The sequence below is a fragment of the Xiphophorus couchianus genome, chromosome 2 (genome assembly GCF_001444195.1).
Source record: "Xiphophorus couchianus chromosome 2, X_couchianus-1.0, whole genome shotgun sequence".
NCBI lineage: Eukaryota > Metazoa > Chordata > Actinopteri > Cyprinodontiformes > Poeciliidae > Xiphophorus > Xiphophorus couchianus.
Window position 1 is genome coordinate 33,218,485 of NC_040229.1, and position 25,201 is coordinate 33,243,685.

Sequence of the window (25,201 nt, forward strand, 5' to 3'; positions counted from 1 at the left end):
CAACTTCAATGCTTCAAGTTATTGAAATGTTAGAAAGGAATATATTTTATTGATCCCAGAGGCGAAAATGCTCATTTGTTGACAAGCTACTCCAAAGTGTTAAATATTAGTAAATACAAATATAACCATGTGATATAACATTGATAAAAATAGGTATATAAATTACATTACATATGTGTAATATTTTAAGTGATTTAAACATGACCAGAATTTTTTTAATAAAAATAAAATTACAATAAGCATGTGTTAACCTATAAATAAATCTATGAGTGTAGATTAAACTTAGAATTAAATACATTAAGAGTTGTAGTGAAGTCTGATGTCTTCAGGCAGGAATGATTTTGCTGAGCTGCATTTTGGTGTCGTCTGCCTCAGGCTGAAAGTTCTTCATCCATAGATCATGTCATGGAGTGGATGTTGTCTGAATGATATTAATAAAATTAATAATATCTTCCCTCTTAGCAGCTGAAGACGCTGTCATCTACCTGCTGCACCTGGATGGTGGAGGGAGGGAGTACTGTCAGTAGACCATAAATGTGAAGGTGGATGAATATTATTATTTGTGCAAAAACTTCACTTAAAGGGGCAGTGCTACGCTTTGTCCAGCCACATAATACCATTTTATCGCACAATTAAGTAACTGTTACCTTCCGTTACAAAATTGCTATATATATCAAATATAATTTAAATAAATTTGACTAGTAATTTATCACCTTAAAATTGGATCTCTGTTTCTAAAAACTTCTGCTCTTTGTGACACTCACAACATGGCTCCTCTATTAACCCTTTAACAAAGGTTTTACCAGCGTTTCACTGAGAAGTAGCTCCTATAATGAGCTCAGCAGGTGCGCCGTTCCACCAGGTGTTTGCTATTTGCTGCTAGCTAGTCTGAAGGAGCTTAGTGGGGCAGTGGCAGAGGGAGGTCTGCTCTGAGAGGGGGGAGGCTCAGAAGCTTGGAAACTGAAACTCCAAGGAGTTTTATCATCGAAGGTGCTGCTTGGTTGGCCCAGCCGTTCTGCACAGCTGAATGGTTGCCATGGCAGCTGAAAGGATTTTTCAAACATGCATGAAATAATCAAGGCAACACTTCAGATATGTTTTTGATAATAGAATAATATTATAACATAATGCAAAACTAAAACGAAAGTCAATTTTACATAATATTGCCCCTTTATAAAACAAGGACATCAAAATATGCACAATATTCTGTAATAATGAACTTTTTGGACAATACCAACATGGATGGTTTGAAAACTTTAATCTATCTGCATTCTAGAGTAAGAAAACTCATGAACTGTGGTATCACCCACTTCTAACCTGTCACATGATTTGTAAGGCAATATAATGTAGATCTAATATAGAAAATCTGTGTGAAGCCCAACGCTCTGCAGTCTCCACAGAACCACAGAGTTACAGATGACTCCATGTCTGCAGATGGACTCAAGATTTATTTATTTCATTCCTATCCAGGAAATCTCTCAACTTTACTCTTTCCTCTTGGCTCCCACTGACTTTTGGATCATGTTTCTGTTGCGATGTTATCCAAAGAAGCTTGAAATTTCCCTCACCTTTTTACTGTTTTTTATACCTGTACGAAAGTGCACATTTCCTGATTGTGGTTTACTGCTTGCTAAATGGAACAGGATGTGTGTCTAAGTTCATGTGCAAAAAGTGCCTGCATGCTGAGCAAAAAGTGAAGTGTGTTTGTCGTGATGCAGGGTGAGAAACAGAAAGCAGCTCTTCTTCAGATGGCCGCCTCAGGCAGAGAGCAGATCCGCTGTCCTCCAGTCCAGGACTGGATCGTTCTTGTACTCTGATCTGATTCTCATCTAGGCGGATGCTAAGCTCAGATCAACACCCAGGTGCTCTGTGTTTTGGACTCCTTATGTGGCTCAACAGAGAAGCTTGGACATTTCTGCTTGAATTCATCACATCTCAGAGTTTGACAGCATGGACTCCATCTCTCAGACTTTGCGAGGTAACATCTAGCACTATTCATTGTTGTTCTACAGTAGGATACAAACTGGATGGAAAAGACTCATGTTATTCTCTGTGCACAATCAAGCATGTCTTTACTCCTCAAAACTGACATTACTGGGGACAAAGTAAATGTTAGACAATGATCTCTGGCTTTGCAATGTACTTCTTTGTAATCATGTCTAAGGTTATTTCAACTACAAGCACAAAAAGGCTTCAAGTGAGTAAAATAAAGTTTGTGAAGTAGAACAGGTTCTGCTTATCTGAAAAATATGCATACATGATGTACCCACTCATTACATGCATATGTGATGCGTGAGTTGAACTTCAGAGTTGAGTCAGCCTTTATTGTTTTATTAAAGGACGGTTGGTGTTATGTGCCTCCACCTTTAGTTCCACCTCAACAATGACAGCAACTGCCTGAAAAAAGCAGGACTCAGCATAGCTGGTGGATAAATGTCAGGACTACTGAGACCAAAGAGGCATTTTGAAACCGTGATTATTTCATCAAGACTCACAGAGAGATGTATGCAAACAGGAAAGAGATGCTGAGGCATCTTTTTAGAAGCTTGTTGTGAAGAAGGATTTTATTTGTTGGGTACAATGAAACGTCAAAATATACAAAACACCTGAAAACACATTCTGTAATTTTTCCATTCTAACAGTTTTTAAAATTTTCAGAGTAAATTTGGAATAATATTTATGAATATTTATGAAATATAAAACAAATTTTATAGCATGGCCTAAACTTTCATGCATCACAAAGATGGGGGCATAAACACATAAGAGCTTGTATATGCAGGATGTGATTTGCCTTATATATGGATAATTTCTAGCCTTACTCTGGTTCATAATGAATTTATTCAGGCTTCAATGTGAGCCTGTGGCACACTACATGCTACATGCTAACATTACTGTTAGCATGTTTGCTCTTTGTTTTGATATGACAGGTTGATAACTCTGAAGTTCTACTTCAGCTTTGTGTGGACAACACTTGTTCTCCTGCTTCCTAAACTCGGAGCTTTGCTTTGAACATCTGTAAATGTAATAAGTGGTGAGCATAGCTCTGATCTCCATGGGTTGAGCTATGCTCAGAGCAGGTCACAAAAGCACTTCCTTCCTATAGGTATACCAGGACCATTTTGGGTGCAGATTTATACCTGTTTTTGTTTGACTGACTTGACCAAAGTTCCTGGAGCAGAAACACACATGGGACATAACAAGCCCAGAAAACTGGCCTGGTTCCTGAAACAGGTCCTGCAGAGGAAACACACCTAAAATGGAGAAGGAGGGTTGGAACCTTGTGGTGAGCCATTTGAAGGGAACACTTCAAAACTGTCCTGTAAGGTCAGAATTTAGTTTCAATTGTTCTCCTTTTTTAGTTATTTTTAATTAATTAATTTATTTTCAATTATTATTTGATCAAGCCATTCGACTGAATCGTGTTGAAAGCAGAGAAAGTCAAATAAGAGCCGTTCTCCTGTTGTTTAGGAATCAGGATCAGTAATGTCTCTGGGCCTTGAAGTAAACTGCATCTGATCAACAGTCAGTGGAGTTCAACATGAGCACAGTTTTGAAGCCATTGAGTAATTTGACCGTTGGTTGATATTGATCATTTTTGGGCAGATTTTCTAGCTCCAAGCTGGTTACACTTCAATGCTTAATGGATTAAATTATAGAAGGTGATGTATGTATGTATAATGAAAGAGCTGAGAGACATGGCCGAGGTTAGAAAGGATGAGACTTGAGGCCCACTGGACTGAGCCAAGAAAAACCTGCTGACAAATCCTTCAAAGGCTTTCTGGACTGATGAACTGAGTGACTCTGGGTGGAGCAGGTGGATGGTCCTTTGGTGGATCAGTAAAGAGACACACATGAGTCCACTTTGAATCCCATGCCAGCAAGGTGGAGGTGGGGTACTGGTAGGGCTGGTATTATATGAGATCTGGGTGGTTGAACATTTTCAGGTTGAAGATGGATTTAAAATCTTCTGGATTTTAGAAGACAGGAAGATGTCTGCATCTTTCAAAAATTATTTTTATGCTCCATCACATGCATCCAAATACCACTCTGTGTACTAAAGGTGTTAAAGATGAAGTACTTATGGTATGGACAGCTTTCTTACCTGATCTGAACCCAGCTGAGAACTTGTATGCAGTTCTTAAACAAGAGGTTTCCAGTGGGTGAAAGTCGTCCAGCTCTGATCTGTGTCTGGGAGGCTGTAGATGCTGCTGCACAGAAAGTTGGTCATCAACACATCAAGAAACTAACAACCTCCATTAATGACAGCTAATCACTGTTATTGAAAAGAAGGGTGGCTATACTGGTCACTGATTTTTTTCCTTTTTTTTAAATGAAATGTCAGAAATGTTTATCGGGAAGGGTTTTGTTTTTTTTCTAGCAGTTTGTTTATAATTCTCCCCTAAACAAGTGTAAATAAAATACTGAGTAGAGAAAATGTGTGTTTTTCAGTTAGTTTTGTAATAATTCTGCACAATAATAGTTAATAATAATAGATACAAGAAATAAACTAGAATCACTAAGAAGGACTGAACTAAATGAAACAGAAACAAGACTGATCATATCAAAGAAAAAGAGCAAAGAACACAGAATAATCAAACCTCAAAAGCAACTCAAAATAACCCAGAACATGACAGCTGGTTTGTCAGCATCACTTCTGATACTCCAGAGATGTAAAGCAGCCTTGTGCTGTTCTCCTGACCCCTACAGGGCAACTGGACTTCTTCTCTTGTTTCTCTAATCAAAAGATAAAATGATTGGGATAGCTTTAATGGGATTCACTTTGCTCCAGTCTGTATCATCCCCAACACTAAACCCAGCCAAGGTTTCAATAAAATTCTAAACAATTTGTCATTTTTTTAACAAGTGTTTCTGTGAAGTTGCTTTCCCAAAACTTTCACAGCTGACTTTTACAGTAAGATTTCTAAGCATAGACTTTTAGTATTCCCCATGATTTTGTTTGAATCCTGATAAAAGAAGAGAAGGATGAATTGTCTTTTAAAGTCATTTGTTCAACATTCGCCCACTCCCATAATGAAGTGAGTAAATGGTGGAAGGAAGATGTGGGCTGACACAGTGGGCAGAAAACAGTTAGTGTTAACTGTCTCTGCTCTGAGACTGAGACAGAGCCCATGACTGCAGGACCCACACAACATTCACCTTACCTGTGCTTAGAAAAGAATCTGCCAGTCTGTCTCTAACATGGCATGTTGTGTGTGTTTGCAGATCAGGTCTCTGATCTGCTGAAGCCTCACAGAGCCTGCCTAGTGACACCAGTTCTTCTGCACCAGTCAAACCAGTCATGTGGGAGATCAGGAAGCAAGTTTGTGGTAAGTAGCATATAAGCTCCATACTGATTTTAAAAGGGCTTTTATTTATTATAAATGAATTATAGTGAAGATAAAGACTGCTTCTGAGATTGTTGAGTAAATATTTGAATATTTGTTAAAAATAAAAAAAAGTCGTTTCTGGAAAAAGGCTGCATACAGCCAAGGTTTGGTCGCATGAGTTCATCTGTTGTACTTTTCATAAACATTATTTACTTCAGATTAAAAACAAAAGAAAGTGTGTGTTTAAAGCAGTCTAAGTAAAGAGGCCCAGACTTCCTTCTCCTCATGATATGTCAAAAAATAAAACCACAGATGTCACACTCACTGTTGAACCTTCACAAATTAATGTTGTAGGAGAAACCTGTGAAGATACACCTTTAAGCTACAACGGAAAAACTTACTGTATATCATAGTTATAGTTTAATTATGTGAACACAACTACATTTGTAGTTGACAGACACATCAGGCAAATCTAAACTTAGCAGAAAACATTGCTTTGCTCCTTAACTGATGTTGGAAAATGAGCTAAGCTAATGATCAATTAACATCACCATTCAGTATACACAGTTTTACACATGCTGTTAGAAAAGGGTTCAAAATAAATGATCAAAAACACATTAATAAACATTTGCTTAGTGTAGCTAAAACTCAGAAAAATGCAGTGATTTGCTTATGGTTGTGGTGCTACATCTTGTGACAGTGCAATGACAGTAAAGTTGAATTCTATTCTATTCTATTCTATTAGCAAAATGAGCCAAAGGCATATTTCTGTGGCAGTGTCTGACCTGTTCTGTCTCTATAACAACGGCACAACGGCACGACGGCACAACGGAAACCTAACTGCAGTCTTCAAAACCTGGTTCTGTTGGCGGCCCTGAAGGCTGGCTACTTTTCTCAGAGTTCCAGATATGAGTGGGAGACCAGCTTGAAGTGTGGTCAAATATCTGGGTCATGAGTTGGTTTTTGAGCAGTTGTCTGATTATTGCACATTTTATGACAATAATCAGAACATAAACAGGAACATGGCCAGCATGGAGAGAATGACTCAAGAGTTAGATCAGGGGCCTTAATGCAGAGATGTGTGTTCTTTATTGGAGTAAATGAATAAAGAACACACAAAAAGTAGGAAAGTTTGTATTTTCCTGCTTTTTCCTTCAAGCTTAAGTTTTCTTAATGTTCTACATAAAAAAAATTTAAACAGGAACATAAAATATTTATTTATCCAAAGTTTTCTAAATTATTTCACCTTTATTTTTAATCTTCAGTTCTATACTAACTAAAAAAATGCCTGTGTGCTCATCATCCTCATCATTTCATGAATATGTGTGTGACTGTCTGTAAGAACACATCAGTTCTTGCAGATATCTGTTTCAGGCATTTACCTTTATTTTATCACAAATTACTGCAAAATATAATTTTGAGCCAGATCGAATTCATTGATGATTCCTTTAGAATTTATAAATGGGACTCTGTTTTCATTTGGAATTGCAAATGTTTACTTACATTAACAAGTACATAGTAGTCTACAGAAAACATATTCATACAGCCCAGTGTCTTTTCTGTCAAATGTCCAGTCTGACCCATCTGGCTGGAATTATCTAAACCACAGAGTCACACACTGTAAATGCAAACATTGTATTTAATTAAAAATAGTAAGTTGACTTACTATCAAATTGCTATCAACACTCACTTTTAGTAAATTACTTGGAATTTATGGTTGAAAGGTTTCTCCAACTCACACTACTTGAGCTGGATTAATTTAGAAACATGTATGTTTTCTATAATTGTGCTTTTTTTCTGTATTGGAGAGTACTTTGACTCAATACTACATCCAAGTACAAATGCTTTACTTTAGTTTTTATCTTTTCTGGAGCCAATAATTTATCTAATCTGACTTGTGAAAAGAGACTAATCCCGGCGTTTCCATAAACAGGAGTGTATTCATGTAGCACAACATCAGAACAAGCCTCCATGTATCATTTTATCTTAAACTAGGCTGTTAGCACTATGCTAACTTTAGTTGCCAACAATAACAGTCTGTGCTTGTCAAAGACAGGACTGCCACTGTGTGTCAACCTATGATTAGGAATAACACCAAAGTCAACTAATTTAATGTTATTTTTGTCTTTTTTGAAGGGCCATAAAGTAATTAATTGGATTTTTTATGTGCAAAATCCCAAACTGGAACCTTTGTTTTGTGTTTCTGGTAATCCTGTAAATCTGACTCACAAGCTTGCAACGTTTTATCAGACAGAATGTTTTTTGTATGCATTATGTATTTCAAATATTTGGTGTAACTAGTAATTCTGTGAGGTGGGACAGACGGGTTCTGTTGACACAGGGGTAAAGCACAACCAGCTGTCACAGGTTCGATTGGTTTGTTTAATTTATGTGAACTTGAAAAATGAGTAAGTATAAGTAGTACGTTGTAAGTATTTAGTCATTTCAAGTGGGGTTCAATTTTTATCAAGCAGTCAACATACCTAAAAAATGAAGTTAACAATGCATGACAAATAAGTTACATGTACTTAATTTTGTTGGGTGTATTACTGGATTTAATACTGCTTCTTAAAATAAATGAAGTTCTCTTACTTACTAATCTTAAGCTTACTTTGCTCAATTTTTCTGAGTTTGTATATTTTTTTATGTAAGGTGAACTAATTAGTGCAGCTCATTTTTCATATGTTTCTGCCCTTTTAAACTTGCTCTTGGAGAAGTATTCATTCTGCGCTGGCACCCAGGACAGCACTGACACTTTTCAACAGCTTGATATTGTCCAGTTGAGTTCAGGTCCTGTCAGAAATCAGGCCAGGCTTATGCCACTATGTGATTCTAGAATCTAGCTCATTCCTTTCTAGACTTAGTTTGACTCCATCAAATCTGTTTTCATGTGTCTGTCTCAGGTGCTGAGTCTGTGGAGAGGCTATGTGGTCACGAACAAGCAGCCACTCAAGGTGAAGCAAAGCTCACAAAAATCTCTGTTTCAACAATGTAGGTTAAGAAAGTGAAATGAAGAAGGAATGTATTTTCTTCCCTGACTTTTTTTTTTAATGTAATGACTTATTCTTTGCATCTCTGGGTATGTAGTTACTAGTTTAAAAATGTAATGTTATCCATGATTGGACTGGGTGAAAGCTAAAAAGCTGCAGAGTGAATGTGGCTCACTTGTATAACAGTGTCAGATTTGTAGCCTCAAATCCAGCTTCCTTCTTCGGTGGTAGGAGTTCTCCCTGCAGTCGGTGGATCGCTGGTTCGATTCCTGGTACACCTGCCCTCCTGGGCAAAACACTTCACTTCACCCACCTTGTTGGTCAGCAGGGCTGATGGTGCAAAATTTGCAGCTTTGCTTCCGTTTTTCTTTTCTTATAAATAAAATAGATTATTATTACGTATATTTCACACAATCCTGGACGAGGCTCTTCATCTCATGTTGGCTATTGATATGTGAGTTAGTTTAGGAATAAGTGTGACTGAGTGAAAGTGCTTTGAGTGATCAGTATGACTAATCAACAGCTACATCCATTCAGCCCATTTTCTTTATACATTTAATTTTATCTATAAACTGCAGTTTTTCAAAATATTACAAACTTTCTTTTCAGTTTGAGTTTGATTTTAATAATATGACCCCAAATTCTTACCTAAAGATACTTTAAAAACTGGTCCAATACATATGCAGCTCAGTTTTCTCATTACAGTTTGCAGTGCCAATGATTGAACTGTTGTTGTGCACAGGTGGAGAGTGCATTTAGCTACCTGGAGATTTCTTCCATCAACATTCACAGTCTCACTCAGGTACAACAGTTTTAACTTTCTTATATTTCAGATTCTTTAAAAAATATATATTGGATTTAATTTTTTTTTTTTCAATAATTTGGAAATGCCAAATAAAATGCACAGTACCTATGCCAAGAATACACTGTTAACCTAATTCAAGTTGAATGCTGGTGGCTGCATTTTTCTTGTACACCTGTACAAATGATTTCTATTCACCTGGCTTTTATGATTCCTGGGAAACTAATAATTCAGTGATATGTTTTATTTAAAGGTTTTTGATAGTAGATGCAGAGACAACAATAATAATTACAACAGCAACAAAAATGATATCAATCATAGTAATAATAATAAAATAATACTCAGTGCATGTAGCCCATCTTATTTGATGGTTTTAAAGCTCGCCCTTCACTGCACCTGTTGATTTAATTAATACAAAAGCAGAAGAGAGGGATTAATAATCATCTGTGCTTCCTAATGGACCTGAGCAAAATCCTCATTACAAGTGTGTTAAAGACGTAATAATTCATTGTTAACTTGTGCAAATATTCATCACTCATGACATACATGGATTACAGATTGAGTTGGAGACAGACAGGCAGAGCCTGTCTTTCAGTGTCTTGCATGATGAAGATCTTGTAGCCATGATCAGCCACATGACCACGTCACTGAAGAGAATCTTCCCAGATTCTTCTCCAGGGTGAGTTCACTTCTACAACATGTGTATGATAAAAGTAAAACATGCTGATAACTAAACTAATACACGGTGAGTACAATTATCAGGCGAGTGAGTGTTTTGACCATATCATCATTTCTAGACATAATTTTCTAACTCAAAATTAGATCAACTTAAATCCTTAATGTATTTAAGCATAGCAAGTGATGTGTATCTGTAATCTTAAACATTAATGTTTAAGATTAACTGAGAGCCTGGAGTCAAGTCACACATTTCAGAAAAAAGGCAGTTTACAGAGCTTTACATGATAAAAACAAATTAAACAAACTACAAACACAAGATTTGGCCAAATGCCATCATCTAGAATAATTATCATCAAATATGCAGAAAATATATTAATTAATCATATAGTCATTATTAATACAAGGCTGCTCAAAACAGGGAGGGTTTGGTTTTTATTCGAAGGAACTCAGTGTTTCAGCTCTTTTGCAGTTTTATGGAAGTTGGTTCCAGATTAGAGTAATTGACTGCAGCAATCCCTCATACTGAGGATGCATGTAGTGACAGTGGAGAGGAAAAAACTCTCATTATTGTTTGCAGATTTGCATGTGTGTGTGCATTTGTAGGGGTGATTAATCACTATTGTACAAATGTGTTCACCGATCTCTGTCAGTTATAGTTTATTAAATAAATTCCTGGTGTGGTGAGACGTTATAGAGCAATAGAGTGAATTAGCCAACAGGAAATATGGAGGAGAGAAGAGGAAGACAGGCTCCACCACCTGACCACCCAGCTCCACACACACTGACAGGCACTCTTAGACAACAACCAATAACTTCACAAAATAATTTATTAATGAAACTCTTCAACTTTTAGTTAAAATACATAGTTAAGCTCTTTTACTAGACTATTGACATGCAACTAAATCATTAAGAGTTGAGATAGTGGAGACACAACTTAGCCTGTTTAGGACTAAGTGGACATATTTTATGTAAATTGATAAAAGGAGAGGAAGGGAAACCATGTTCACATTACTGGAATATCAGTGTTAATTTTTTATTTCTATAGCACCTTTCAGCTTCAAGTCATTTCAAAGTGCTTTACATTGTTCCAGATTTGTGGTGCATAAAAGCTGAATCAAAAGGCAATGAAATTCTGGGATCGTGTAAAATTCAAAACTGTACAATTTATGTTTAAAGTAAGAACCTGTCAAATTCCACACAATGTTCAAAAAATGTTTTGTGACAGAGAGGGGGGTTAGAATTTATAATTATATGAGGAGAAGGACATTAAAAAAAAAAAAACATGTATTGGAACAACCAAAATGTTTTTGTAATCAGTGTGTGAGGTAGATCTATGGAATGGATTAAATGATGAACTCAAACAAAGTAAAACTATAAACCTGATGATGTTACGACTACCTAATGATAATGGTTGATTATTTAGAGCCAGGCCAAAAACTACAATGAAAATGGCTTTTTGCTTCAAGGTAAACTTCTCAAGCTAATGAACCTTATTAATAATCCACTTGATCACTCATCAGAACAATCTTATATCACGTTCAGGTTGTGCTTAGCATTAGCATATATGCAAAAACATCACCTGCCTTATGTGGTAATGGTGGCATTTAGTTTGTCATTGATGTAACCTAGACTGAGCCACTACACTGAGAGTCTGCAGCTTACTTGTTCTTGATACATTGCAGCTTAGTTGCTTATTTCTGACTCTGTCAACTTCAGTAAGCTGTTGAAGAGAGTTCCCCAGGACCTCCAGGAAAAGCTGCTCACTCTGACTGGTATCATAGAGGAGCAGCTGAACAGCCAGCCAGGCCCCTGTGGTAAGTTTCTGTCTTTATTCCATTATGTGGTCGGTTCAAACGTCATTGGACTTGTGACACTCTGACAACGCTGAGGATTGTTGTATTCCTTGTTGCTGATCATCATTTCTCCATATTTTGTGATGTGAACATTTTTCAAGGCGATTCATTTGGTATGATTTCTAAATATTAGATTACATACATTATAAGATCATTGGTAAATGAGCACCAGTTATGGATAGTGTGTTTTAATGTTGTTTTTCAGGAGGATTCTCTGATACCTATGCTGCTCTTTGTGATTGGAATGAAATGCCATTCAGAGAAGAAATTCAGTGGGTAAGTGATGTAACTTAGTGAAGTAAGTCTGTCTACAGACAACTGATTTTGTCCTAAACAAAGCCAAGCTTAACATCTAAATGAAGCCCCGCTGTGTGTAGGACGTGGACAATATCTACTACATACATAACTGGAGAAGGTTCAACCTGCTGGACTTTAGCCATTTAGAAAGCAGGTAATAAAGTGGGCAACTTTTTCAAGGCCAGTTTTTCTGTATCTTTGTTTTACAAAGTTTTACTGTTTCTTTTTTCCACAGAGACTTGGCATTGGCAGTAGCAGCTTTGTCCTTCAACCGATGGTTTACTAAGATCTACTGCAAAGAACTCAAACTGGTACAGTCTGTCTTTTGTCTGTTTTGATCTCAATTTCAAAATACGAGCATGTACAAGAAATCCAGTGGAGTAGTGTTTCACCTTTCATCACCTTTCAGTAAATGGCAGCCTAATCAGCAGATTTGAGCCTAAGTTAACAGCATTCTCATGAGTTCCATAAATAAATTGCATACAACTTAGTACACATCCCTGTGGAACCCTTGCATATTTAGGAGAAGGTCTTCACAACCAATAGCAACTTTAGGCTCTAGGCTCAGGGAGTACTGGGTCAGCACCAAAATATATGATACAAAGATCAATAGTTTAGTTTTGATGTTTGTTTGAACACTGTTATTCAGAAACATCTTACATCATGCTAAGTTTTCTGAAAACAAATAGTAGCTTTAGATTGTCCTTTGGTTAAAGTTTTTTTAATTGTTTATCTAGAAGGAACATGATTGGTCATCAGATGCACTCAAATATATATATAAAAAAACCTTCAGAGACAAACTCTTGTTACTTACTATAGTGCACATTCATGCACATGTATTTGTTTCCCATGATAAGTGAGTAAGTAGCTCTCAGTGGTTTTACACCTGATACTGACTACAGGAAATGGGAGGCAAACATTACCAATGCATTGATCATTTTCAAAAGTCTTATTTTGATTATTATTATCAAAATAACAATATAATAGTTAGATCAGTATTATTGTCCTAAGATATAGTTATCAAGGAAATAATTTCCTACATTGGCATATGGTTTGTATTAATGGATTGTTTCAAACTCCCCCTTCTGATTCCACAGGATAATCAGAAGGGGGGGAAAAATAAATTTATGGCACTAAGCAGGTGAAAACAATCATTGTTTTCTAAAATCCTTTGTTGGAACTTGACAATGAATGCTTCTTTCCCCCAGTCAGCTGACATCCAGCAGCAGCTCACTTTCCTGCTGTCCAAATCTTCAAGTCTGGAGGAACTCTCGCTGGAGGACTGTGGATTGAAAGTGTGAGTTTTTTTGTATAAATGGGTGCTCTGCAGGACGCATGAATGTGTTGTCTTTCAGCAAATGTTGAAGATGAAATACAAAACAGGTTCATTAGTCAGTGCATTACGCTATAGCATTAGGCCAACACTGACACGATGTGATCATGGCCTGTAATTCTGTAGTGCAGCAGCATTTTGTACAGCTTGCAGCCTCTGAATAAACGATTTATCAAGATCAGCATCCACAGTGTTACAGCGATCAAAGTGAGTTGTAATAAAAGCTTGAATTGTGTCTCAGTCCACAGACAAACCTTTACCTTACTCAGAAGACTTAGCTAACAAAAGCTTTTCTTTACCACTGAACTGATCTGCCAGAAACTGCCAGCATACATTACACTAAGGTTCCTAATAATACTAATAATTGAAATTACTACTACTACTAATAATAATAATAATTGTTATTATTGTTATTATTATTATTATTAAGCTAATTATCTGTGATTTTTATATTATTGATAATTATAATAATATGAATATTATTTATATTTCTATAGACATAAATGTCACCACTTGATGCACCGTACCAGATTACAGCATAAGCTAACACACACCTGCAGTCCCTTGACAAGTTGGAAAACAGATATATTGCATGATACAATAACAGAACAGAGTATAGTTTGACACATGATAATAAGGAACCAAAAGCACCAGCAACGCAATATAGTTCACCTCAGGTTCCAGAAATTGTTTCTGGATCTTGCTTTACAAGATAAATTATGAACTTTATTCAACATGTCATCTACTGTTTTTCATCTTAAGATGTGTCTCAATTCATGATGAGCCACATGCTGTATTTACTTTCTACATCATACTTTAAAGGTGGAAAGTAAAAGTACTGCCGCTTTTCACTTTTTATATCACTTCTTCGCAGAGTATAGGAAGTGATATATTGACAAGTTATTTATTCTGCTGCAGAGACTTTGCTATGAAAATGGCTGCTGCCCTCCAAGAGCACACATCTTCTGCCCTGAAAGCCCTCAATCTGTCAGGCAACTCCATTGAAGATAAAGGTGGTCCTTTATCATCTCATTTATTCATCTAAGATATAAAATAGAATTGTTGTTGTGACCTAAATACACAAAATGTAATATTTTGTCTGTCAGATATTATTTTACTTTATATTTACAGTCAATGTTTATTTTTATTTTTTTTGCATTAGTTCTGCATTTGATAAATATATTCTAATTGATCATTTTCTATATAGGTGTAATCGCCCTCAGTCAGGAGATCAAGCATCTAAATGAGGGACTGAGGTTCCTCTCCCTGAGTCGTGTGTCAATGAGCGCCAAAGGTACAAATATTAATATATTAAACTCAGTGAACAGAGAGCAGGAAATCAGAACCAACCATGTATTTTATGGGACATGCACCTAGAAGATAGAAAACATTGCCTCTTGATGTTTTTGAAGAACAGTGTTTAAACTGATCAACATTCCTAAAGCTATTTGAGGGATCTATGACCTGAAATGATTAATACTGTTTAACTTGTGATGCTTATAAGTAATAAGCTTGCTGACACTGCAGTCTTTATTTTGTATTTCCTTTGTTTGTAGGTCTTGGCTGTCTGGGTCAGGTGCTGTCCTCCTGTCAGCAGTTTTCTACCTCTCTGACTCATCTTAACCTGGCTGGCAACCCAGGAAGTCTGGTGACTGAGGACGCCACGGTAACCTCTGTTCTTTGTCTGCCTGTCATGCCAAACAATCTTATCTGAGTGTTGAAAGTTTCATTACAAAACAATATGCTTGAATTTACTTTTATATTTTTGTTTTGTCCCTTTACGGGATTTTTCTGTGTTTGTTTTGATCATACAGAACATTTTAAACAATAGCGCTAAAAAGTGTTCTCTCTTATTTTTCGGGCATGTAACCCAAGAGAAAAGAAATTGTTTTTTGAGAGAAAATTTTGATGGTTCTTTCTCACAATGTATGTAAATATTTTGCAACTGCAGGTAAGTAAATACATACTTAATAGTTTGATTGTGTTTTTTGCAGTTTCTCTTCAAGTTCTTGTCTGGTACAAACTCCCTGTCACATTTGGACCTCAGTGACACCAACTGCCCTCTGGACACAGTGAGGGGAAATCTTTTCCTTGCTTTAGAAGACAGTCAGATATTTTGTGCAATCAGCTTGAATGTCCTGAACAGAAAATCCCAAAATCTTTGGTTTTAAGACAAATGCTGCAATCCTGTTTTATGCTCTTGTGCTCATGGACGTCAGTAAACAATATTCCAATAATCAGACAAATTGTCAAGTTTTCTCTTATAATGTATTGGTGTTTACAGGTCACTACAAAACCATGTTAAGATGTAAATGTAAATTGACATCCAGCACTTGATCAAACGTTGCTCATATTTTTAAATTTTTTATTTTGTCCTGAAATAATTCCGCATCCTCTTCTTTCAGTAACAACTGTTCATTCCAATGTGTTGTGCAGCTATTTGTTTCACTGTCTGCTGGATGTTGTTACAAGTTGACTCACCTGAACCTGGCCAGAAACCCCTTCAGCCACAGGTCAGTTCCACTCTCCAGGAACTGCAGTTAGGTACCGTGTCCGTTTCAGACCCTTTCCAACACATCTGAGACCGGATGCTGACTGATCCACTAATAAATATTGTAGGCTTACAAAGAGACATTTTGATCATTTTACTGTAGACAATTAAATCATGATGGTACCCTGATGGTACTATTTTTATTTAAAAGCAGTAAATGCCATGTAGTTTTGATGGGTTTAATGTAAAAATGATCTTGTATTTACAAGGTTAAAAATTATTGCAAATTTTATCTCAAGTGCAAAGTCATTTGCCATAGATTTATCAGATTCATGATTAATAAATGAAAAAGGAACCCAACATGTGACAACCTTAAACCAGAGGTTTTCAGTCCTGGTCCTCAGGACCTACTGTGCTTCAAGTTTTAAGGCTTTTCCTCCCAACACACATCTGACTTAAATCAACAGGGGCAGCACATGATGGGGTAATAATGTAATTTAAATCAGGTGTGCTGGAACAGAAACGCATCTAAAACACGAGGGACATTGGGCCCTGAGGACCATGGGTAAGAGCCTTAGATAGATACAATATTATTTAAAAGCTTGTATATTTTCCCAAATTGTATGTATCTATGAATTTAATCAAGGTATATTTACTGTAAACGTCACAAACGGTGTAAATATGCAATACTTCACAAATCCAACAGAGGGCAGTCTCAGTTTGCACACAGATAGGTCAAAATTATTTTAAATGGGAGGACAATAACAGTGTCCAGTGTGTTGTTGCCATCTCCTACAACCCATCATGCCTAGCTGGGACTAATGGATGGATGACAAAAAAATCACTGCGTTTTTTACTGTAGTGAGAATCTTAGGATATTTCCTATTCACCCATGACATCAATATGAACAGTACAGCTTTTCCGAACTGATGATGAAATAACCAAAATAACCATAAGACAAAAATAAATGTAGTGAAGTATAATATATGGACATTAAACATGCATTTTGTGCCTCAGTCCATTGTCAGAATAAGTGTTCTGAGGTGATCAACTTTCTACATGTGTGAAGGAAAGTGCGGGAGGTGACCAGGAGTGTCCAGGAGTTCTTCAGTCAGAGCTGTGAGCTCAGATACGTTGGCCTGTCTGCAACCAAACTACCTCCACAAGCTCTCAGGTCTGTTTACTGTTAAACCTACACTTTATTACACCACTACACTCTATATTGGAACCTATTTAATTTGACAAATAATTCATAAACATCAGAACACAGAATTCTGAAGTCACAAAACCAATAATTAACTTTTTTTTTTTTAAAAAGCAACAACAAAACGTGAACTGAAGGTGCACATGCTCTCCTCCCACATGCAGTGGGAGGAGAGCGGATGGATGGATGGATTAAAGGATGGATGGATGGATGGATGAATGAATGAATGAATGAATGAATGAATGAATGAATGAATGAATGAATGAATGATAGATACTGGCAGGGGTGTTTTTAATGTTGGGCATGAGGAAGAAGACCCAATAAAGAAATGAACACAAATCAATGCAGTTGAACTTGTGTGTAATAAAATGGCATGACATCAAGTTATATTCCAAATCTGTAAATTCCTTCTGATGATAGTGGGTCAGTTATTGAGGCATTTTTACTTGTAACTGGAGGTTTGTCTGAAGCAGTTATTCTGCACAATTAACTAACATATGGATCATTTTCTTGTTTTGCAAACAGGTTATTGCTGCAAGGTCTTGCCACCAACACTCATCTCTTTGGTTTGGAGTTAGATCTCAGCAGCTGTGAGGTGAGACACCACACTAACAAGCTCTCATGTAAATTTCATGGTTTTTAAGTTATGATCTTAAGCAGCAGTAATAAACATAATGAGTTTTTTATATTTGTAACTGTGTGTGTGTGTGTAGCTGTGTTCAGCAGGGGCCCAGGTGATACAGGAGCACATCTCTGAGGCTACAGCGATCAGAAGTTTGGATATTTCTGACAACAGTATGCAAAACCACACTGTGTGCACCACACACAGCTCTGTATTGGACAAAGTGGGGTGAAGCGTACGGCGAGCTATAGGGGGCTGTGAAATTATTGAATTTACAGTGTAACAATTTCTTTATACTTTCTGATAAAAAAATAACAATATTGCACTCCAGTGATCAGCCACAGTTATTATTATTTTCAATTTAACGCACTTCACTTTACTTAAATAAAGCTGATTAAACAAAAAATGTTATACATTAGCAAGTTGCATTATACACTGATCCAATTTATAATCAAATATATCTAATTAAATAGAAATAATTCCAATACATTTCAATTAGTATATTTAGGCTGAAGTTCACAGTCAGTTACAAACAGTTCAACTGCAGCCAGTTATAGAACAATACAGTGAGATTCAGTTGATCATCAATTACCAATTAGTACAAAACTCTCTATATGTGAAACCAGCAGATTGCATCTTTGGTTCACTTCACTACAATCCCCTATTATTTGAAAGCACAGGGTGGCAGTGGGGAGGAACAGCTTCCTTGTAACAGGAAGAAAAGTCTAGGAGAACCATGTCAAGAAAAGAGGGTTGACTAAATGATGGTTGTACTCTTTAATATTAAGAAAGCTAATGGTGACGTGACACCTTTCTATCACAGGTAAGGAAACTATTGCCATTAATAACTTCACAACTGTGTGTTTTTACAACCTAAAAACAAATTTCTCCTTTAAGGGACAGTAAAAGTATCTGAAATGATTTAGAAGCTCATTTGGGGAGAAGGGGGGGTCCATCTGGTTAGTTATCAGCTTTGGGACTGTGTCTCCTGTGTTTCATCAACTGCTGTGTAATTACAGGTTTTGAGAATGATATGGTGACTCTGGTTCTGTCTGTGGGTCGATGCCAGTCTCTTCATCACCTTGCTCTTGGAAGGAACTTTGCCATGAAGTCCAGGTCTGGTGAAGAAGACACACAGATTATTTTACTCTACAGCTGTTAGATCTGCTGCTTGCTAATTTAGTGTGAGCAACTGAGATAAACAAATCATCTACACAATGATGTATGCATCATCCCCATGTTGCCAAACAGCTCTGACTGATTAAGGGGTTAGTTGGATCAGACACTAAGACATGTGTGACCTGCTGGTTGCTGTTGGGTACAGCCCCTTTATGTCAGAGTATGCTGACCTATGAGTGAAGGTCAAGCATTCAATGCATCTGGAAATTATTCACACTTCACTTTTTTTCAAATGTAGCTATGATACAGCCTTATTGTACTGTGCTAAATTAATATTTTTTCCTCAATTCTTCACACAAATACCTCATTATGACAATGTTGGAAATCTTTTTTTCAGTTTTGCAAACTTGCTGAAATAAGAAAATATTTATGTAAACATAATTTTTAAAAACTGTTTTATCTTTAATGAGTTTGCAAAACACTCAACATTTCCCCACATCGTCACATACCTTAGACCCCACCAACACTTCAGAATAAATTTATTTGTGTTTATTATACTTGCAATAAGAACTTTTGAAATCAGCTAATAGTTTGGGTGAGTAAATTTCCAAGTCTGTGAGAAAAGCGTCACATAAGTATGCTTCTGTTACATACAAACAGTATGCTTGTTGCTCCATGGTAGGTTTCAGTAGTGACTGTGGGGACCACAGCCCCATCCCTCAGCACTTGATGGAGGCGGAGATAAAAACCCGGGTCACAGACATCCAGGAACTTTGTTAAAGTTAACAAAAACAATGCTGATTATATGATTGAAAATCTAGATTTGCAGTAAAATTATACTAAGTGTACTTATCACAACAAACCAATGATGTTCTGGATAGTGCATGCTCTCCATTCCTCCTCCTCCTGCCAGCAGTAATACATACTTTGTCTCTACTTGAGATTTTGCAGTTCAGTTTTAAAATGCTGCTCTGACACTGGCTAACAAGGTTAAAAGAAAAAAAGCAGTAATATCAGGACACATATTAACTAAGATACTCATAGTGTCCCTACATGTTTCTGACAGTATATCAGACTCAACACATACAAACACATTTATGTTTACGCTCTGTTTTAATAGGACTTGTTGATAATTGGTTTGTAGTAAATTTCAGTGGTTCTCCAGTTAACAAAACTATTGCTCCTGCTTCACAGATGTGCTTTGTTTTAAATTACAGAAAATATATTTCTATTTGAGCTGCACTCTGGGCAGCTCCCTCACCTACACCGCAAGAATGCAATTTATATCTAGTTAAATCCACTGACCTGGTCACTGATTACAGTTTACCAAGCCAAGTACATGGAGATAAACTGGACATGTTATATGATGGTTGCTGGGGGTGCAGCTTAAAAGATCAGACCTGCAGCAAGTATCGAAGCTCAATTAGATTTGGGCCCTGGGAATAGATTTTATATTTTACAAACATACTAGTAAATTATTGTCAAATGTTACTGATATGTTGCTATGTGTTTGCATGCTTTCTTCTTAATTTGGAGCAGAGCTCTCACCGACCTTCTTCATCGTATAGCGCAGCTCATTCAGGATGAAGAGTGTGTGAGTAATATTGTTATTTTCCTCTCATTTATATGTAAATTATTAACATTATTCCCTCATTTTAGCACAATTTTAGAAAATTTTAAATTGAATTGCCTTCTTGAATCATAATTCATATTTAGAACCATATTCAGGTCCACGGTGCCAAAGGTGTGGAAGGCAGCTTTCACATAGGAAGCAGCATGCACTGAGCTTATTGCAGGGCAGGAAAAGTCACACAAATGCTTTACAGGATATCAGTTGTTGAAAAAAGATGTGTCAGTCACTCTGTTACCAGAGTGACCTCATAATAAGAAAGGACAATTGTTTCAAGTATAAAATATAAAAATCTAAGTTCTGTCGCTTTTTAATCTCACTTTTGAGTCCTAAATTGCCAGACAGTGTTGATCTATATGTCTTTGATCTTGTGTCAAAACTCCAGATACTGAAACATTGCTTGCTTCATGTGCGTATCGGTTTTTGTAGACATGCATCAGGTTGTCTCTGATTAGAAGCACTCTGTGCACCGCAAAGCTCTGCTCTGCCATCGAGCAACACATCCACAAATGCAGTGCCCAGAACTTCTATGTGAAAGCCTCCATAGACCCTCACCAGACTGTAGTATTTAAGATTATTGTTAATATAGATGTACTACTTAGTGGAGGCTTTTCTGAGGCCTCCACTAATGTAATGCAATGTAAAGGGTTCTAGATGATTTTTAATTCCATTTTTATTTCTTCTTACCAATGCTGTGTGAATGTCTGCAGCCCCTGCAGTCTCTCTCAGTGTCAGACTCGAAGCTGAAAACAGGGATGCACATTCTGCTCAGCGCTCTAGGGGGTCATGCTACTCTATCTGAGCTGGACATCAGTGGGAATAATATTGGAGACACTGGAGCCAAAATGCTGGCAAAAGCCCTGATGACCAACACCATGCTGAGGTACAGAAAGAAGCAGAAACACTTGATCTGATGTCGTGCTGTTTCCCGTCTCGCTGAGTACGTCAGTGTGTCACATAATGCATGTGACATGGGTCCAAACATGAGAAATGTGACCACGATGTTAAAGCTTTTATTCATTTTTTTCTGTCTTTAAGGATCAACTGACAGTCAGGAGACAAAACTTAAATGCTCTCTAAATGTCTTCTTGGTCAAACAGTTATTGGCTGAATTAATCAGAAAGTCGGTTGAACTCCTCTGAGTAGAGCCGTGCCATGCATTCAGCATTCTGTCCCTGTGCTGCATATGATTTGAAATAATGTTGATATTGTATCTATGCTGCAATATTAGGATGGCATTTATACCATGTTCAAAACAGTAGCCCCATATAGTATACATGTATAACTACTGTACATTGTGTTTTTATGGCATCCAAAGTTGTCATGGTCATACATTCATTCATTGATTTGTTGCGGCCTGACCTGGCTGGTGTTTGAAAGGTGGTGGAGCATTGTTACCTAAGGCAACATATCTTCCTATGACAATGAGAGCCAAGATATGCAGCAGCATGAGAGAGGGACTGTTAGCCAAGATATTGGGAGCCAAGAAATTTGTAAATTGTCAGATTTGTTTCATTTTGTAATATTATGGACTTGAAGTGGGGCACTGAAAGAATTGTGGTCAAATTGTGTTTAAATAAGGTAACCCTTAGTTTTATTTTAATATAACAGAAAATGACCCATTCTAAAGAACATCTACAACATGAAGTCAACAAGTTAAAAAAATGTTTATTTATTTAACCTTCAATTTAACCAGGAGAACCAGTTCTCAACTGCAAACATGACCTAACATGTTTGTAAAGTGATCAGTTCTTCCTTGGAATTATTTAATTCATCAGGTTGCTACTGAGAAGAGCCAAACTGTTTCTTCAGTTGTTCTCCTAACAGTGACAACAAAAACAAACTCAAATTTATATAATTCAACGAATAAAGACAATAAAAATAGTGTGTGAGTCCTTCCTCTGGATTGTGACAAGAGCCATATAGACAACTGCTTTTTCTTTCTGGAGTCTTAAGAAGGTTGCAGCAGCTCTGTCTTTGTCCTTCTAGGTCTCTAACATGGGACAGAAACAACGTCACTGCCAGAGGTTTCCAGGATGTGGCAGATGCCTTGGAAAGGTATTGCTCTTATACACACACTTACTATGTCTTTCTATCTTCACAAAGACTTTGCATTAACTTCCATTCATCTTTCAATCATTTCTGTAGCCTAACCCTCACCCATACTCCAAACCTAACCATTGCCAGTACATGCCTAACCAAAAACCTAACTTAAACTCAGTTCACACCATAGTCCTAAACCTAACACCTAACTCATAAACAGTACTTTGGCTTTGGTCCCCACAAGGAGCAGGGGCCCCACAATGTAGAGTGTGTTAGAATACAATGTATCAAATACAAGGCCACACACACACACGCAAACACACACACAATAAGAGACCTGATTAGTGCAAGAGAAGGGGATGTTTCATGACTGGCTTTGTCTGAATTGTTTGGAAGTGTGCAAGTTATGATTGCTCAGTATCTAATATATTGGTGATAAACTGAATAAAATGTTATTTTCTACAGTAGTTAACTATCTTAGATGTTGATGAAACAGAGATAACCTTTGCAGCTAACTGCTAGCAGGAGCAGGCAAAAGCAAAAGTGGATTTCAGTCATTTTCAGTGTTCACCTCTGGTTCTACTGTCCATCCCAGACCAACACACATTTACAGACTTCAAGAAATACAAGCTCGTCAATTGGGGGTGGCATTTGCCATTAGCAATATAAAGTATGAAGGTGGAACATTCATAAAAAACAAATTCTGAGATAATTTTTGTCTTTTTTATTTTGGGTGTACAAACACAAAACAGAAATTTTTAATCAGTCTCTCTGCGCCCCTCAGCCTGAGATCCTATTCAGATTGTGCAGTAAATAAAATGTGACATGAGAAAAGAATACATTTTGCACCTGATTAGTGTATTTATGCTGGCATCTAATTAGTGTCTCTTTCTTTTTCGGATAATGGGATCAGACGAAAAAGATAGAGGAGATCAATTATGCATAAAGTTTGGAACGTTCCAAAATTTACATATCAGTAATTGATAATTTAGTATTTGAGTGAAGATGAGTTTGACACCCTTGTTTTAGATGCTGAATTGCATGGCAAATCTTCATTAAACCTAAAAATAACCCACAGGGAAACTTTTGGCATCAAGACTTAACAGGGTTAATAATTTCCGTAATCTCTAAGTGGGAAAAATTACTTTTTAGGAATGTGTTTGTAAACCTTTACCTCACATTTCTGAGTAGACTAGGTTTCTGTACAGGCATGTGTAATAAACAACTTTTCGTATTCAGTCGTAAATGCATGTTGATGGAGGTTTTCTGTGTTTTGTAGGAACTTTACTCTACAGAAGATGTCTCCCCCCTTGGCTGATATCACACAGAGTTACCGCAGCAACCCAGAGCAAACAAAAGAAGCCCTGAACAAGGTTGTTTATTCATTTAAGTGTGTTTGCATGTGAGTGTGCATAAAAATATATAATTGAATAAGGATGGAATATATGAAATGAACTGGCTCTGTTTTTCAGTGTTGTAGGATTTATTCTGGAAATGAGGGATAAAGTTGTGGTTTTCATGTTAATCCGTTTTGTGTGTCCAGATTCAGCAGTGTCTGTCCAGAAACAACATGAGACATCCTGGCAGTTTGGAGCGACAGCAGGTGTTCAGGAGTCAACAATCTGAGAAGGTATGAAACAGATAACCATGGCTGCGCTTACAGCTGAATTTACTATATAACTAGGACACTGTATTAGGTTCTACCCACACACACTGACGGTTTTTAGAACTAAAACATTTTTCTCAACAACAAAAATGTATGTGCACATGGTGTCTTGGATTCTAATCAAAAATGCTTTATTACCTTCTCTTTCTCAGGAGGAGGCAAAAATAAAGAGATTAGGAATGTTCTACTTCTCATTTTCAGCACAGCATGAATGTTACTGAACAGAGGCTGATTAAATGGACAAATAAAAACTGATAATACTGAGTAAACAAATCTATGAAGATCTGAGGGGTTCTCACTTGAAAAGCAAGTTGCTTTATAGACCAGCAGCAGAATTGCCATATAACTCTGTGGGGGGCTGCGGCAGCAAGGCGTGACAGTGTGAGCGATTCTTTTTTCATCAGACTTCTTTAGCTTAAAGTCAGTCTTCACTGGAAACAGTCAGGAAAAAGCAAGACACATTTGGAATAATTATTTTAAAATGATTTGACTTTGATGCAGTTCTGTCAGGTCAGCTCAGCTCAGGCCAGGCTCCCCAGTTTTCATCTGTATGTTTTTCTCCATTATTCCCTTTTGTCCTTAAATTCAGATGATCCAAGGTATGTGTCGACAGCTGGAAGACACCCTGCAGCGTGTAAGCCACTGTAATACCCAGGCGGTCCAGACTGATATCATGGCTGCCCATGAAGTGCTCCAAAACGCCAGAGAATCTCTGAAGGTAAACGTTTCAGTTTCTTTTTTTGAAAAATAAAGAATTATGTCACTGTATCAAGTAATTTCACACAGTCTCTGTGTATTATAAGCTGATATTTTATCATAACTTACAAAAAATTAGGCCAGTGCAAACAGTTTTAAAATATTCTGTATGGAGAATAATCAAGTTTCAACCTTCTGTCAGTTAGTCATTCTCACTTTTGCTTTCTTGTCTTTCGGGGTTTTTTACATGCAGCTGCTTCCATCTCTGTGTGATGAGAGCAGGAAGTGTTCATCTGATGGAGACTGGGTGATGGATATCTTGTCTGATGCTGCCTCAGTACTGACTCAGGAAATCAAAAGAGACTTTCAGGTACACATATATTAAATTATCTGATAGTCACAGATTTGATATGTATTGACTAGTTTAGTAAAATTTAGTTTATTAAAGTG

The 25,201-nt window shown here is 36.9% G+C and overlaps 1 protein-coding gene across 2 annotated transcripts in view; it reads left to right on the plus strand.

Moving 5' to 3' along the window:
- The first annotated feature begins 1,210 nt into the window (after window positions 1-1,210).
- carmil2 (capping protein regulator and myosin 1 linker 2) overlaps window positions 1,211-25,201 on the plus strand; it is a 46,816-nt gene continuing 22,825 nt past the window's right edge. For both annotated transcript variants that reach the window (XM_028033963.1, XM_028033971.1), the window contains exons 1-26: window positions 1,211-1,978; window positions 5,224-5,327; window positions 8,231-8,281; window positions 9,060-9,119; window positions 9,677-9,798; window positions 11,514-11,611; window positions 11,856-11,926; window positions 12,028-12,101; window positions 12,183-12,258; window positions 13,156-13,244; window positions 14,199-14,293; window positions 14,488-14,574; window positions 14,837-14,946; window positions 15,275-15,352; window positions 15,717-15,793; window positions 16,841-16,945; window positions 17,501-17,570; window positions 17,689-17,770; window positions 18,617-18,713; window positions 20,256-20,310; window positions 21,057-21,229; window positions 22,336-22,404; window positions 23,669-23,762; window positions 23,933-24,019; window positions 24,645-24,773; window positions 25,005-25,121. In XM_028033963.1, coding sequence (XP_027889764.1) covers window positions 1,951-1,978; window positions 5,224-5,327; window positions 8,231-8,281; window positions 9,060-9,119; window positions 9,677-9,798; window positions 11,514-11,611; window positions 11,856-11,926; window positions 12,028-12,101; window positions 12,183-12,258; window positions 13,156-13,244; window positions 14,199-14,293; window positions 14,488-14,574; window positions 14,837-14,946; window positions 15,275-15,352; window positions 15,717-15,793; window positions 16,841-16,945; window positions 17,501-17,570; window positions 17,689-17,770; window positions 18,617-18,713; window positions 20,256-20,310; window positions 21,057-21,229; window positions 22,336-22,404; window positions 23,669-23,762; window positions 23,933-24,019; window positions 24,645-24,773; window positions 25,005-25,121 — 2,298 coding nt within the window. In that variant the 5' untranslated portion in view covers window positions 1,211-1,950. The remainder of the gene's footprint in view (window positions 1,979-5,223; window positions 5,328-8,230; window positions 8,282-9,059; window positions 9,120-9,676; window positions 9,799-11,513; window positions 11,612-11,855; window positions 11,927-12,027; window positions 12,102-12,182; window positions 12,259-13,155; window positions 13,245-14,198; window positions 14,294-14,487; window positions 14,575-14,836; window positions 14,947-15,274; window positions 15,353-15,716; window positions 15,794-16,840; window positions 16,946-17,500; window positions 17,571-17,688; window positions 17,771-18,616; window positions 18,714-20,255; window positions 20,311-21,056; window positions 21,230-22,335; window positions 22,405-23,668; window positions 23,763-23,932; window positions 24,020-24,644; window positions 24,774-25,004; window positions 25,122-25,201) is intronic.